This window comes from Oncorhynchus kisutch, unplaced genomic scaffold (genome assembly GCF_002021735.2).
Source record: "Oncorhynchus kisutch isolate 150728-3 unplaced genomic scaffold, Okis_V2 scaffold2342, whole genome shotgun sequence".
NCBI lineage: Eukaryota > Metazoa > Chordata > Actinopteri > Salmoniformes > Salmonidae > Oncorhynchus > Oncorhynchus kisutch.
In genome coordinates this window covers 1-16,757 of record NW_022264287.1, presented here as the reverse complement: position 1 = coordinate 16,757, position 16,757 = coordinate 1, and the positions used below count along the sequence as shown (strand labels likewise).

The 16,757-nt window shown below is 48.4% G+C and overlaps 1 protein-coding gene across 1 annotated transcript; it reads left to right on the top strand.

The window, feature by feature from the left end:
* Positions 1-716: 716 nt before the first annotated feature.
* LOC116369943 (polysialoglycoprotein-like) lies at positions 717-14,702 on the top strand. The gene is made up of 7 exons (XM_031819623.1): positions 717-849; positions 1,024-1,089; positions 1,240-1,323; positions 1,459-2,607; positions 2,870-3,193; positions 3,299-3,686; positions 13,933-14,702. The coding sequence occupies exons 1-7, from the start codon at positions 750-752 to the stop codon at positions 14,612-14,614; spliced, it is 2,793 nt and encodes a 930-aa protein (XP_031675483.1). The 5' UTR covers positions 717-749; the 3' UTR covers positions 14,615-14,702.
* The last annotated feature ends 2,055 nt before the right edge of the window (positions 14,703-16,757 follow it).

Genomic DNA, 16,757 nt, shown 5'->3' with positions numbered 1-16,757 from the left:
TTGGTAATGTGTGTTATCAACAACAGTGATATTTGAACAGATTGGAGATGACTATCCATAACAATAAAATCCTTCATACAGTGAGGTTAGGTTACCATGCTTGTCCTGCCCCACAGCTGTAGACACAGCCTTCTCCAGGTCCTCAGACACTAGCTGGAGATCCATTACAGGATGTCTGTCACCTCACTGAGCCCCTATTGCAGGTTAGGGGTCACATCCACTTGAATGTCCTTCATATGACGAACCTCCTACAGAGCAAATGAGGAAAACATGATATATTAGGATTTATGTTAGTAGCAATAGAATATGGGAATTTTATCTCAACGCTACCTACAGCTATCATATTTATTTATGTATGTGATCTATGTAAATAAATAAATATATCACAGCTGTAAAACTGTGAAGGACTATAGGTGGAGGCCTACCCATTTCCCAGGAGCATTGTAAAACGTGGATTTGGGTACAGTGTTTATTTCCCCCTAATATCTTTGAAGATTACACCTAAAATAATTAGGCCTACTTCTTTCTACTGCTGATCTGAGACCATTAGGGTTAATCATTACAGATATAAATGCAATATATGGAGTAGAAAAGATTGCCTGCCCACCAACTTGATAAGAATCAACATGTGTTCTACATGGTCTATTTCTATCTGAACGTAACAACTCAATCAAGCTTGTTAATTGATCGTTAAGCCATGTTTGTCAGGTAAACGGTCATTAGTGGCCTATATAAGCCTCATACAGGCCATGGGAAGACATTACCTGTTGATAACACAGACTATTTTCATGATCATGGGAGGTGTGAGAGAATTGCTGCTCGTTGTGATGACTGTGGGGGTTGTCAAAGGTTGGTTCACTAATGTTTAAGGGATTTGTTTGGTAAATATGCTTAACTTTATAAGTTGGGTATTAATATTTGACTGTCTGTATCTTCCGCGTTGGTCATCTTTTATTCTTCACTGCTATTAATATATGTAGCTATTTTGTGTGAACTCAACTTCTGTCAACACTTTCTCCTCAGTTTCTTGTTACCCTGTTGGAAAGTCCCAGAAGCAAGATCAAGTCTCTCTGCAGAGGAGACTTGGAGGTAAGTGTTTCTTTCCACAACCCTTCTAGCTATGTTCTTTGTCACTGTCTATGGTGCTGCTGTGTTTGACACTCATTCAACAGCAGAGTAACTCAGTCTAAATAATGTTGTCAAACCTTTTGCTTGTGTACCTAAACCTAAATTTTTCAGAGCTGTCATCAAATGACGTCTCCATTGTGCATGCCCTGGCCTTGCTCCGATCCATAGGGTCTGACGCGAAACAAACCAGAGAAGGTACGGCCTGAAACATATACTTTGAAAACTGTTGGCTTCATGTTGCTCAAAATTCGATTAGCAATTTGGCCTAGACTGTGTAGAACAGATGTGTTGCTGTAGAATACCCAACTGTTCCTTTTGTTTTTTCTCAAGAGTATTTAGAGACCAATGAAGTAGAATCCCAAGCTTCTCCAAACCATGGTAGTTCTCCGGCAAATGATGCCCTGTCCTCTGAGGAGAAGCTGAGGCACATGTCCTCTGACGACGCCACCTCTGAAGCTGCCACCGGCCCGTCCTCTGACGACGCCACCTCTGAAGCTGCCACCGGCCCGTCCTCTGACGACGCCACCTCTGAAGCTGCCACCGGCCCGTCCTCTGACGACGCCACCTCTGAAGCTGCCACCGGCCCGTCCTCTGACGACGCCACCTCTGAAGCTGCCACCGGCCCGTCCTCTGACGACGCCACCTCTGAAGCTGCCACCGGCCCGTCCTCTGACGACGCCACCTCTGAAGCTGCCACCGGCCCGTCCTCTGACGACGCCACCTCTGAAGCTGCCACCGGCCCGTCCTCTGACGACGCCACCTCTGAAGCTGCCACCGGCCCGTCCTCTGACGACGCCACCTCTGAAGCTGCCACCGGCCCGTCCTCTGACGACGCCACCTCTGAAGCTGCCACCGGCCCGTCCTCTGACGACGCCACCTCTGAAGCTGCCACCGGCCCGTCCTCTGACGACGCCACCTCTGAAGCTGCCACCGGCCCGTCCTCTGACGACGCCACCTCTGAAGCTGCCACCGGCCCGTCCTCTGACGACGCCACCTCTGAAGCTGCCACCGGCCCGTCCTCTGACGACGCCACCTCTGAAGCTGCCACCGGCCCGTCCTCTGACGACGCCACCTCTGAAGCTGCCACCGGCCCGTCCGGCGACGACGCCACCTCTGAAGCTGCCACCGGCCCGTCCGGCGACGACGCCACCTCTGAAGCTGCCACCGGCCCGTCCGGCGACGACGCCACCTCTGAAGCTGCCACCGGCCCGTCCGGCGACGACGCCACCTCTGAAGCTGCCACCGGCCCGTCCGGCGACGACGCCACCTCTGAAGCTGCCACCGGCCCGTCCGGCGACGACGCCACCTCTGAAGCTGCCACCGGCCCGTCCGGCGACGACGCCACCTCTGAAGCTGCCACCGGCCCGTCCGGCGACGACGCCACCTCTGAAGCTGCCACCGGCCCGTCCGGCGACGACGCCACCTCTGAAGCTGCCACCGGCCCGTCCGGCGACGACGCCACCTCTGAAGCTGCCACCGGCCCGTCGGCGACGACGCCACCTCTGAAGCTGCCACCGGCCCGTCCGGCGACGACGCCACCTCTGAAGCTGCCACCGGCCCGTCCGGCGACGACGCCACCTCTGAAGCTGCCACCGGCCCGTCCGGCGACGACGCCACCTCTGAGCTGCCACCGGCCCGTCCTCTGACGACGCCACCTCTGAAGCTGCCACCGGCCCGTCCGCTGACGACGCCACCTCTGAAGCTGCCACCGGCCCGTCCGGCTGACGACGCCACCTCTGAGCTGCCACCGGCCCGTCCGGCGACGACGCCACCTCTGAAGCTGCCACCGGCCCGTCCGGCGACGACGCCACCTCTGAAGCTGCCACCGGCCCGTCCGGCGACGACGCCACCTCTGAAGCTGCCACCGGCCCGTCCGGCGACGACGCCACCTCTGAAGCTGCCACCGGCCCGTCCGGCGACGACGCCACCTCTGAAGCTGCCACCGGCCCGTCCGGCGACGACGCCACCTCTGAAGCTGCCACCGGCCCGTCCGGCGACGACGCCACCTCTGAAGCTGCCACCGGCCCGTCCGGCGACGACGCCACCTCTGAAGCTGCCACCGGCCCGTCCGGCTGACGACGCCACCTCTGAAGCTGCCACCGGCCCGTCCGCGACGACGCCACCTCTGAAGCTGCCACCGGCCCGTCCTCTGAAGCTGCCACCGGCCCGTCCTCTGGCGACGACGCCACCTCTGAAGCTGCCACCGGCCCGTCTGGCGACGACGCCACCTCTGAAGCTGCCACCGGCCCGTCTGGCGACGACGCCACCTCTGAAGCTGCCACCGGCCCGTCTGGCGACGACGCCACCTCTGAAGCTGCCACCGGCCCGTCTGGCGACGACGCCACCTCTGAAGCTGCCACCGGCCCGTCTGGCGACGCCACCTCTGTAGCTGCCACCGGCCCGTCCTCTGACGACGCCACCTCTGAAGCTGCCACCGGCCCGTCTGGCGACGACGCCACCTCTGAAGCTGCCATCGGCCCGTCCGGCGACGACGCCACCTCTGAAGCTGCCATCGGCCCGTCCGGCGACGACGCCACCTCTGAAGCTGCCACCGGCCCGTCCTCTGACGACGCCACCTCTGAAGCTGCCACCGGCCCGTCTGGCGACGACGCCATGGATATCTGACGTGGGACATGCAATAGTTAACGGGTACTCTAGTCCAGTGTGTAACTGCATTTGCTTGTTTTGGCTCAAATAAACATTAACTGTAATACTTGTGTCCTCTGTATTGTTTTGGTGGTTCCTACTTGGAGCTGAGGTCTATGACCTGACTTGAGTAACTGGGGTGATGGCAACATTTATTTTGCATTATATCCATGCGCCAGCAATATTACTCTGACCCCTGTGTTTTAAATTACCATTTGACTTAAGCTACATTTGCTCAGTGTTGGTCCATTTATGCTAGTAGCATCACATGATACCTCACACAGCATTTTGACGCCATTTCCGGTCACAACTTGCAGACTTGTTTACGTGTTGCTGTGTGTTTTGTTGCCTACTTTGCTACATGACAACTTTACGGTTTTTACTTTATAATTACCGTTTATATTTTTGGTTTTTCCCCTCGTGTCAGGGTTGCGTCAATTCGAATCTGGTATCAGGAAAAATATAAAAATGAGGCACCGACGTATGCTATGTATTTTTTATTAGCTAAGCAGTAAGTGGTAAATGCAATTTTCGTATATACGGGCTCTCTGTCCCACCTCGCAGGGCAAAACAGAACTGACTTGTTCCTGACAAAGATATTTAATATACTCTGACAGAAGTAGTTCCTGCTTCCGAGCCGGCCTGTCAGAGTAGAGACTAGGCTGGGTGAGTCTAAACCACGCCCAATCGTTGATTGTTGGCGCAGAGGCTGGTCCCAGCCCTCTAAGCGCTTCAGCGGTCAGTCGTTGTAGCTGTGTAGATATGCAGTTATCAGGCACCTGGCTCCTGTTATCTAACAAGACTGTTCTCGCAACACTACGTTCTGAATGTGCCCCCCCCAACTCATTGCACAGGTCCGGCCTTCATGTTATGTATTTTTCCATCATGAGAAAGGCCCATGGCCCTGAAACTGTTAACAAGGGTTCAAGTCAGCTATGTTGCATAACACATACATACATCCACACAAGCCAACAGCAGATAATATTAAATCACATATGGTAACGGGCTATAGTGCATAACACAGAATCCTCATACTCCGGACGCTTTATCTGGACATGGTTCGTCAGGACCTCCAACAGCCGAAGCTAAGTAACATTAACATGATGCCTTCTAATTGCAGTCGCTGTACTCATACAGGAGAACGATCGCCTTACGGTGAGGATACAACTGTGCTACAAGCCCAGCTTCAGACGCAATCGTTAGGCAAGGGTAATTTCTGTGTAGGAAAGGATGAAACAGCGTCTGTGCCACCAGTAAGTACAGATAGTAACGTTAGTATAAATCCCCTCGCACGGTCCCCGCAGCCGGACAACTTTCTCACGGTTTCTGGAGGGTAATGCTGTAGGAATGCTCAACCGGTGTCGCTCATTCAGCCGACAAACTTTCAACCGGTTTTCCCCATTAAGCAACGAGTCGGAGTCAGAGGCCGAGCCTTCTCTTGTCTCTACTCCTCCCGTTACGGGGTCTGAGACGCCGAAGCTTCCCACCATTAGCTCTGACAAATTGAAAACTCTCGTCATTGGCGACTCCATTACCCGCAGTATTAGACTTAAAACGAATCATCCAGCGATCATACACTGTTTACCAGGCGGCAGGGCAACCGACGTTAAGGCTAATCTGAAGATGGTGCTGGCTAAAGCTCAAACTGGCGAGTATAGAGATATTGTTATCCACGTCGGCACCAACGATATTAGGATGAAACAGTCAGAGATCACCACATAGCTTCAGCGTGTAAATCAGCTAGAAAGATGTGTCGGCATTGAGTAATTGTCTCTGGCCCCCTCCCAGTTAGGGGGAGTGATGAGCTCTACAGCAGAGTCTCACAACTCAATCGCTGGATGAAAACTGGTTTCTGCCCCTCCCAAAAGATAGAATTTTGTATATAATTGGCCCTCTTTCTGGGACTCACCCACAAACAGGACCAAGCCTGACCTGCGGAGGAGTGACGGACTCCATCCTAGCTGGAGGGGTGCTCTCATCTTATCTACCAACATAGACAGGGCTCTAACTCCTCTAGCACCACAATGAAATAGGGTGCAGGCCAGGCAGCAGGCTGTTAGCCAGTCTGCCACTAGCACAGTCAGTGTAGTCAGCTCAGCTATCTCCATTGAGACCGTGTCTGTGCCTCGACCTAGGTTGGACAAAACTAAACGTGGCGGTGTTCGCCTTAGCAATCTCACTAGGATAAAGACCTCCTCCATTCCTGTCATTATTGAAAGAGATCATGATACCTCACATCTCAAAATAGGGCTACTTAATGTCATATCCCTTACTTCAAAGGCAATTATAGTCAATGAACTGATCATAATCTTGATGTGATTGGCCTGATTGAAACATGGCTTTAGCCTGATGAATTTACTGTGTTAAATGAGGCCTCACCTCCTGGCTACACTAGTGACCATATCCCTCGTGCATCCCGCGGAGGTGTTGCTAACATTTACGATAGCAAATTGAAATGTACAAACAAACAAAAAAGACGTTTTCATCTTTTGAGCTTCTAGTCATGAAATCTATGTAGCCTACTTCAAATTTTTGGTGACTTTAATATTGACATGGAAAAGTCCACAGACCCATTCCAAAAGGCTTTCATCATCGACTCAGTGGGTTTTGTCCAACATGTCTCTGGACCTACTCACTGTCACAGTCATACTCTGGGCCTAGTTTTGTCCCATGGGATAAATGTTGTGGATCTTAATGTTTTTCCTCATAATCCTGGACTATCGGACCACCATTTTATTACATTTGCAATTGCAACAAATAATCTGCTCAGACCGCAACCAAGGAACATCAAAAGTCATGCTATAAATTCACAGATGACACAAAGATTATTTGATGTCCTTCCAGACTCCCTCTGTCTACCCAAGGACGCCAGAGGACAAAAATCAGTTAACCACCTAACTGAGGAACTCAATTTAACCTTGCGCAATACCCTAGATGCAGTTGCAACCCTAAAAACTAAAAACATTTCTCATAAGAAACTAGCTCCCTGGCATATAGAAAATACCCGAGCTCTGAAGCAAGCTTCCAGAAAATTGGAACGGAAATGACGCCACACCAAACTGGAAGTCTTCCGACTAGCTTGGAAAGACAGTACCGTGCAGTATCGAAGAGCCCTTGCTGCTGCTCGATCATCCTATTTTTCCAACTTAATTGAGGAAAATAAGAACAATCCGAAATTCCTTTTTGATACTGTCGCAAAGCAAAGCTAACTACAAAGCAGCATTCCCCAAGAGAGGATGGCTTTCACCTCAGCAGTAATAAATTCATGAACCTCTTTGAGGAAAAGATGATTATTAGAAAGCAAATTACGGACTCCTCTTTAAATCTGCGTATTCCTTCAAAGCTCATTTGTCCTGAGTCTGCACAACTCTGCCAGGACCTAGCATCAAGAGAGACACTCAAGTGTTTTAGTACTATATCTCTTGACACAACGATGAAAATGATCATGGCCTCTAAACATTCAAGATCCATACTGGACCCTATTCCAACTAAACTACTGAAAGAGCTGCTTCCTGTGCTTGGCCCTCCTATGTTGAACATAATAAACAGATCTCTATCCACCGGATGTGTACCAAACTCACTAAAAGTGGCAGTAATAAAGCCTCTCTTGAAAAAGCCAAACCTTGACCCAGAAAATATAAAAAACTATCGGCCTATATCGAATCTTCCATTCCTCTCAACATTTTTAGAAAAGGCTGTTGCGCAGCAACTCACTGCCTTCCTGAAGACAAACAATGTATACGAAATGCTTCAGTCTGGTTTTAGACCCCATCATAGCACTGAGACTGCACTTGTGAAGGTGGTAAATGACCTTTTAATGGCATCAGACCGGGGCTCTGCATCTGTTCTCGTGCTCCTAGACCTTAGTGCTGCTTTTGATACCATCGATCACCACATTCTTTTGGAGAGATTGGAAACCCAAATTGGTCCATACGGACAAGTTCTGGCCTGGTTTAGATCTTATCTGTCGGAAAGATATCAGTTTGTCTCTCTGAATTGTTTGTCCTCTGACAAATCAACTGTAAATTTCGATGTTCCTCAAGGTTCCGTTTTTAGGACCACGATTGATTTCACTATATATTTTACCTCTTGGGGATGTCATTCGAAAACATAATGTTAACTTTCACTGCTATGCAGATGACACACAGCTGAACATTTCAATGAAACATGGTGAAGCCACAAAATTGCCCTCGCTAGAAGCATGTGTTTCAGACATAAGGAAACGTTCTACTTTTAAACTCGGACAAAACAGAGATGCTTGTTCTAGGTCCCAAGAAACAAAGAGATCTTCTGTTGAATCTGACAATTAATCTTAATGGCTGTACAGTCGTCTCAAATAAAACTGCGAAGGCCCTCGGCGTTACTCTGGACCCTGATCTCTCTTTTGAAGAACATATCAAGACTGTTTCAAGGACAGCTTTTTTCCATCTACGTAACATTGCAAAAATCTAACTTTCTGTCCAAAAATGATGCCGAAAAATGTATCCATGCTTTTGTCACTTCTAGGTTAGACTACTGCAATGCACTACTGCTCTACTTTCCGGCTACCCGGATAAAGCACTAAATAAACTTCAGTTAGTGCTAAATAGGATCCTGACTAGAACCCCAAAAATATATCATATTACTCCAGTGCTAGCCTCCCTACACTGGCTTCCTGCCTCTAACCCTATGAACAGGGGCTGAGTTACTGGCTTACTAGGGCTCTTTCATACCGTGCCTAGGAGGGGTGATGTGATCTTCCTGTCTGGGTTGGCGCCCTCCCTTGGGTTGTGCCGTGGCGGAGATCTTTGTGGGCTACACTCGGGCCTTGTCTCAGGATGGTAAGTTGGTGGTTGAAGATATCCCTCTAGTGGTGTGGGGGCTGTGCTTTGGCAAAGTGGGTGGGGTTATATCCTTACTGTTTGGCCCTGTCCGGGGGTGTCATCGGATGGGGCCACAGTGTCTCCTGACCCCTCCTGTCTCAGCCTCCAGTATTTATGCTGCAGTAGTTTATGTGTCGGGGGGCAAGGGTCAGTTTGTTATATCTGGAGTACTTATCCTGTCCTATCCGGTGTCCTGTGTGAATTTAAGTATGCTCTCTCTAATTTTCTCTTTCTCTCTTTCTTTCTCTCTCTCGGAGGACCTGAGCCCTAGGACCATGCTTCAGGACTACCTGGCATGATGACTCAACTGTTCTGCCTGTGATTATTATTATTTGACCATGCTGGTCATTTATGAACATCTTGGCCATGTTCTGTTATAATCTCCACACGGCACAGCCAGAAGAGGACTGGCCACCCCACATAGCCTGGTTCCACTCTAGGTTTCTTCCTAGGTTTTGGCCTTTCTAGGGAGTTTTTCCTAGCCACCGTGCTTCTACACCTGCATTGCTTGCTGTTTGGGGTTTTAGGCTGGGTTTCTGTACAGCACTTTGAGATATCATCTGATGTACGAAGGGCTATATAAATACATTTGATGTTATTTTGATTTGACATGATGTGGAATGGGTTCTAGTTCATTTTAACTTGATGGTTGTGTAACTGAGTGTTTGGGGTTGGTACATATGAGGATGTTGCTAGAATCGGGGTTAATGGTGTCAGTGCTAACTAATATCACGGTTGACAACTTGCATTTCAATTACTCTGCTGGGTGTCTACTAGTCTTCTCTCCTAACTGACTTGGTTTCCTATTAGTGAATGCTTACATGTAAAACCAGCTCTCGTCGCTCATACAGGTGCCCCTACTCTCCTAACCTCCCCTCAGTAACTAACGAAGGCACAAAATGATGACATAAATATCACAAGAAAGAATACATTAATGAATCATTTACTTTCTAGAGGCCAAAGGACAGGTAGGTTTAATAATGTAATATGTCCCATCAAAAAGTCCTGTTGTTCACATACCAGCATCCTAAATGGCACTGCTTTTGACCAGAACCCTATGGACCCTGTTCAACAGTAGTGTACTATTCAGTATAGGGTTCCTTTTGGGATGCATTAAATCTTTACAATTACTCATCAGAGCAAATGCTACCATTTTTTTTATTCCCACAGAGCCTGTGGGAATAAAAAAAGACATGAATGATTTTATAAAAATATTTGTTCATACAGAATGTATGATTTCCCCTCCTCCCACATGGATTACAGACAAGAGGCTAGGTGCGTTCTGACTGTCTTAGTGTGCGGATAAACATGACAATCACTCTCATGAAACTTAAATGAAACATCACTCCTTATGTCTTTTCTCAGCACAAACACTCAGCCCAATTTCTACAGTCAAAACAGGTTTTGAAAATGCTTCTTCCACATCTTTTGGTCCCTGTCTGTTTTGCTCTCAGTGAAGTGCTACTATCCCCTTGGACTACAGGTTATTGCCGTCATAAGGTGTGCGTCTGTCTGTTGGCCGGACACTTTCTACCGTTTAGGACCTTTGTGGGTAAAGGTAAAGATGGGGTATAGCAGCAGCAGTTCCTCTGAAGTGCAGTATCTGCTGGAAGGGAACCTGGTGGTATGAGAGGATGAGTGTGGGCCTGTTGTGCCTCCCCCTATCCCTCCCTCTTCTCTTTCTCTGTCTGAGGGACTCTTAAGGTTCCTGTGCGGACTGTCTCGGTTCGTGCCCTGCTGAAGCTGGCTGTGGTGATTTAAGACACGCTATGTTTATGTGTGTATTTGTTTGTGGCCTCTGGCCCACTTCGCTGTCCCTCTGTCCAGTACATACCGTTGTAGCAGGCCAAGTGTAGTGGCGTGTAGCCCTGGTTGTCTGTGATGACGGGGAGGGTCCACACTGACTGGGCGGTGTGTAGGAGCCACCCCAGTATCCCGATGTGTCCGGACGCCGCCACCAGGTGGACATGGCTCCGCCCCTTACCTTCCCGAACCAGGAAGCTGGCACTGTGCTGCACTCCTCGTGAAAAGTCACCGCCTAGGAGGAAGGGAAGGGAGGGGAGACAAGAATGGATTTGAATAATTTATAATCAATTAAATAATAAGGAATCATAATAGGTATATTTGGGCATAATTTCTATTCCATGCTAGATCCCACACCAAAGCCATCCCTAGTATTTCAATGGCCCCATCCCTAGATCAGAACAAGCCTCCCCCTCTCTTTCTGTGTGTGAGCGCGTACAGCCAACTACGATTAACTCAAATGGCAAAATAAGGAAATCATCCTCATCATCACTGTGTGGAATATGCATGTATTTTACACTAATCAGGAATAGATCGGAATATGGTGTGTGAGTCTGTCTGGACAGTCAACTTCTTGTGGAAAATCTACACCATGCTTGCATCCCAGATAGCACCCTATTCCCTATGTAGTGAACTACTTTTGATCAGGGCCTATAAGGATCTGATCAAACGTAGTGTACTAAATAGGGAATAGGGTGCCATTTGTCATATGGAGACCACTACAGGAGCTGGTAGGCTTTACTCACAGCGAGGTGTAGAGGGCTGATGGGAGCTCTGACATCAGATTCGTTCAGGATGTCTGTCCCTGAGGTTTCAATTAGTCGAGGAAAGAGAAGACCGGCCAGTTCAGACTTGGAAAAAGAACATCAAGAGTGACGATGCGTCCACGACAAACATGCAGCCACACCTTAAAACCTACTGTTGGGTTCTGAGAATATGAAATCTACGAATTCATGTCACTGAGGGAGAGAGCTTAATGTATAACGTTTACATTATGTCAGGATATGTTTTTGTTAGCCATCAGGCATCCTATGGGTGGGATCCTCTGGGATGAGAAGACACACAGTCTGGTACCAATCACCATGTCAGCCTTGAGTTGGGGAGGAGTGAGCACTTTGGGGTAGCGGTCAGGTCAGATGAAGTGAGGAAGAACAGATATCACTAAGGTTCTGTCTAGCAACAGAGATGCATTGACTGTTTAGATGTGTAGGAGGAGACTCAGCATAGGAGAGAGGATTAAATATCAGTGCTTGTGTGAATATGTTTTTTGTCTAATGCAGCTGTCTTGACCCTCTGGGAAGAATAAACTTGGTTCAAGCATTCATAGTGTCCGTCGAGTTTTTACTCTGAGAATTAGAACCTAACAGTTGGCACTGCGAGCAGGGTTCACCGCGATTTGCAGTCGAACTAGAGATTCCGAATCAGTGAAACAGAAACAAGGTAGGCACAGTTCCTACACCCGTTATCACTAATTCTGGCATCTTGGGGAGATGAGAGTCGTAGGCTGAACCAATTATAGGGTACGAACCTAGAAAGCCTGAGCTTATTCAGTAGTCCCATTGTATTACGACCGGTCGAGTCCCGGAATAGGTTGAGTCCCAGAAGGTAAGCCCGAGCAGGCAGGTACCTGCAAAGGGTAAGTCCTAGGGGGTAAGACCCGGGTGGGGTTGGTTACCTGCTATACCTGTAACGAGAGGGTGAAAGTCTCAGCCGCAGTGGCCATGCGGCAGTAGAGTGGGTGTGGATTGATAAAGTGACATGCTTGTGTACTAGGATAAAATGTTGCCATTCAGGGTTAGAAGAAAAGCAATAAGATACTCGAACGCTGTTGGATTTGGGTGTATTAGCAGTAGCAATAAAGAGAGGTTGGTTTTATGCCCTGTTGGGGTGGGGAACCATGACAGATTATGTGGAAATAGGAAGACAAGTGTGAATCATTTTGGTAATGTGTGTTATCAACAACAGTGATATTTGAACAGATTGGAGATGACTATCCATAACAATAAAATCCTTCATACAGTGAGGTTAGGTTACCATGCTTGTCCTGCCCCACAGCTGTAGACACAGCCTTCTCCAGGTCCTCAGACACTAGCTGGAGATCCATTACAGGATGTCTGTCACCTCACTGAGCCCCTATTGCAGGTTAGGGGTCACATCCACTTGAATGTCCTTCATATGACGAACCTCCTACAGAGCAAATGAGGAAAACATGATATATTAGGATTTATGTTAGTAGCAATAGAATATGGGAATTTTATCTCAACGCTACCTACAGCTATCATATTTATTTATGTATGTGATCTATGTAAATAAATAAATATATCACAGCTGTAAAACTGTGAAGGACTATAGGTGGAGGCCTACCCATTTCCCAGGAGCATTGTAAAACGTGGATTTGGGTACAGTGTTTATTTCCCCCTAATATCTTTGAAGATTACACCTAAAATAATTAGGCCTACTTCTTTCTACTGCTGATCTGAGACCATTAGGGTTAATCATTACAGATATAAATGCAATATATGGAGTAGAAAAGATTGCCTGCCCACCAACTTGATAAGAATCAACATGTGTTCTACATGGTCTATTTCTATCTGAACGTAACAACTCAATCAAGCTTGTTAATTGATCGTTAAGCCATGTTTGTCAGGTAAACGGTCATTAGTGGCCTATATAAGCCTCATACAGGCCATGGGAAGACATTACCTGTTGATAACACAGACTATTTTCATGATCATGGGAGGTGTGAGAGAATTGCTGCTCGTTGTGATGACTGTGGGGGTTGTCAAAGGTTGGTTCACTAATGTTTAAGGGATTTGTTTGGTAAATATGCTTAACTTTATAAGTTGGGTATTAATATTTGACTGTCTGTATCTTCCGCGTTGGTCATCTTTTATTCTTCACTGCTATTAATATATGTAGCTATTTTGTGTGAACTCAACTTCTGTCAACACTTTCTCCTCAGTTTCTTGTTACCCTGTTGGAAAGTCCCAGAAGCAAGATCAAGTCTCTCTGCAGAGGAGACTTGGAGGTAAGTGTTTCTTTCCACAACCCTTCTAGCTATGTTCTTTGTCACTGTCTATGGTGCTGCTGTGTTTGACACTCATTCAACAGCATAGAGTAACTCAGTCTAAATAATGTTGTCAAACCTTTTGCTTGTGTACCTAAACCTAAATTTTTCAGAGCTGTCATCAAATGACGTCTCCATTGTGCATGCCCTGGCCTTGCTCCGATCCATAGGGTCTGACGCGAAACAAACCAGAGAAGGTACGGCCTGAAACATATACTTTGAAAACTGTTGGCTTCATGTTGCTCAAAATTCGATTAGCAATTTGGCCTAGACCGTGTAGAACAGATGTGTTGCTGTAGAATACCCAACTGTTCCTTTTGTTTTTTCTCAAGAGTATTTAGAGACCAATGAAGTAGAATCCCAAGCTTCTCCAAACCATGGTAGTTCTCCGGCAAATGATGCCCTGTCCTCTGAGGAGAAGCTGAGGCACATGTCCTCTGACGACGCCACCTCTGAAGCTGCCACCGGCCCGTCCTCTGACGACGCCACCTCTGAAGCTGCCACCGGCCCGTCCTCTGACGACGCCACCTCTGAAGCTGCCACCGGCCCGTCCTCTGACGACGCCACCTCTGAAGCTGCCACCGGCCCGTCCTCTGACGACGCCACCTCTGAAGCTGCCACCGGCCCGTCCTCTGACGACGCCACCTCTGAAGCTGCCACCGGCCCGTCCTCTGACGACGCCACCGGCCCGTCCTCTGACGACGCCACCTCTGAAGCTGCCACCGGCCCGTCCTCTGACGACGCCACCTCTGAAGCTGCCACCGGCCCGTCCGGCGACGACGCCACCTCTGAAGCTGCCACCGGCCCGTCCTCTGACGACGCCACCTCTGAAGCTGCCACCGGCCCGTCCTCTGACGACGCCACCTCTGAAGCTGCCACCGGCCCGTCCTCTGACGACGCCACCTCTGAAGCTGCCACCGGCCCGTCCTCTGACGACGCCACCTCTGAAGCTGCCACCAGCCCGTCCTCTGACGACGCCACCTCTGAAGCTGCCACCGGCCCGTCCGGTGACGACGCCACCTCTGAAGCTGCCACCGGCCCGTCCGGTGACGACGCCACCTCTGAAGCTGCCACCGGCCCGTCCGGCGACGACGCCATGGATATCTGACGTGGGACATGCAATAGTTAACGGGTACTCTAGTCCAGTGTGTAACTGCATTTGCTTGTTTTGGCTCAAATAAACATTAACTGTAATACTTGTGTCCTCTGTATTGTTTTGGTGGTTCCTACTTGGAGCTGAGGTCTATGACCTGACTTGAGTAACTGGGGTGATGGCAACATTTATTTTGCATTATATCCATGCGCCAGCAATATTACTCTGACCCCTGTGTTTTAAATTACCATTTGACTTAAGCTACATTTGCTCAGTGTTGGTCCATTTATGCTAGTAGCATCACATGATACCTCAAACAGCATTTTGACGCCATTTCCGGTCACAACTTGCAGACTTGTTTACGTGTTGCTGTGTGTTTTGTTGCCTACTTTGCTACATGGCAACTTTACGGTTTTTACTTTATAATTACCGTTTATATATTTGGTTTTTCCCCTCGTGTCAGGGTTGCGTCAATTCGAATCTGGTATCAGGAAAAATATAAAAATGAGGCACCGACGTATGCTATGTATTTTTTTATTAGCTAAGCAGTAAGTGGTAAATGCAATTTTCGTATATACGGGCTCTCTGTCCCACCTCGCAGGGCAAAACAGAACTGACTTGTTCCTGACAAAGATATTTAATATACTCTGACAGAAGTAGTTCCTGCTTCCGAGCCGGCCTGTCAGAGTAGAGACTAGGCTGGGTGAGTCTAAACCACGCCCAATCGTTGATTGTTGGCGCAGAGGCTGGTCCCAGCCCTCTAAGCGCTTCAGCGGTCAGTCGTTGTAGCTGTGTAGATATGCAGTGATCAGGCACCTGGCTCCTGTTATCTAACAAGACTGTTCTCGCAACACTACGTTCTGAATGTGCCCCCCCCAACTCATTGCACAGGTCCGGCCTTCATGTTATGTATTTTTCCATCATGAGAAAGGCCCATGGCCCTGAAACTGTTAACAAGGGTTCAAGTCAGCTATGTTGCATAACCCATACATCCTCACAAGCCAACAGCAGATACTATTAAATCACATATGGTAACGGGCTATAGTGCATAACACAGAATCCTCATACTCCGGACGCTTTATCTGGACATGGTTCGTCAGGACCTCCAACAGCCAAAGCTAAGTAGTAACATTAACATGATGCCTTCTAATTGCAGTTGCTGTACTCATACAGGAGAACGATCACCTTATGGTGAGGATAGCTGTGCTACAAGCCCAGCTTCAGACGCAATCGTTAGGCAAGGGTAATTTCAGTGTAGGTAAGGATGAAACAGCGTCTGTGCCACCAGTAAGTACAGATAGTAGCGTTAGTATAAATCCCCTCTCACGGTCCCCGCAGCCGGACAACTTTCTCACGGTTTCTAGGGGGGAAATGCTGTAGGAATGCTCAACCGGTTTTCCCCATTAAGCAACGAGTCGGAGTCAGAGGCCGAGCCTTCTCTTGTCTCTACTCCTCCCGTTATGGGGAGTGATGAGCTCTACAGCAGAGTCTCACAAGAAATGTACGGGTGTGATCAAATGTCTCCCAAAGAGCGTGAGAGATTCATGACGTGGTACGAGACAGTAAGACATGGCACCTTTGATTTCCATAAAGAGATGCAATCATACTGTGACAATGATGTGGTTATACTTCGTGAAGGATGCCTCAGATTCAGAGAAGAGGTAATCAAAGATGCAGGCATTGACCCCTGGAGTTGTACAACTTTTGCATCGGCATGCATGAAAACCTATCGTACACAGCTAGCTGCTACATCCTCTATAGCAATCCCCTCGCCTGACAACTACCGACGCCAATTCAAGTCATACTCGTGGTGGGTCCATTCAATGGTGGTGTATATGGCCTAGGATAAAGACATTTTTATTCAACATGCTTTGAATCGGGGGGGAGAAGGCGTTTGACTCTTACCATGTAGATGGATACACCCAGATTGACGGGGTGAGACCGTGTATGAGGACAACAGTTGTTTCTTCCACGGTTGTAAATCTTGCTTTGTGCCCCAGGCCATGTGTGTCCTAACCCAAAGACTTTTTGGGGAAATGGTACCAAGAGTTTAAAGACAAATTGGATCCTTTACAGGCTTACTTACGGGCTAAAAGTGGAGGTTTTGGGGAGCACGAAATGGGCCTCCCTCAAAGTCTGATCCTCATGTTCAAGCCTT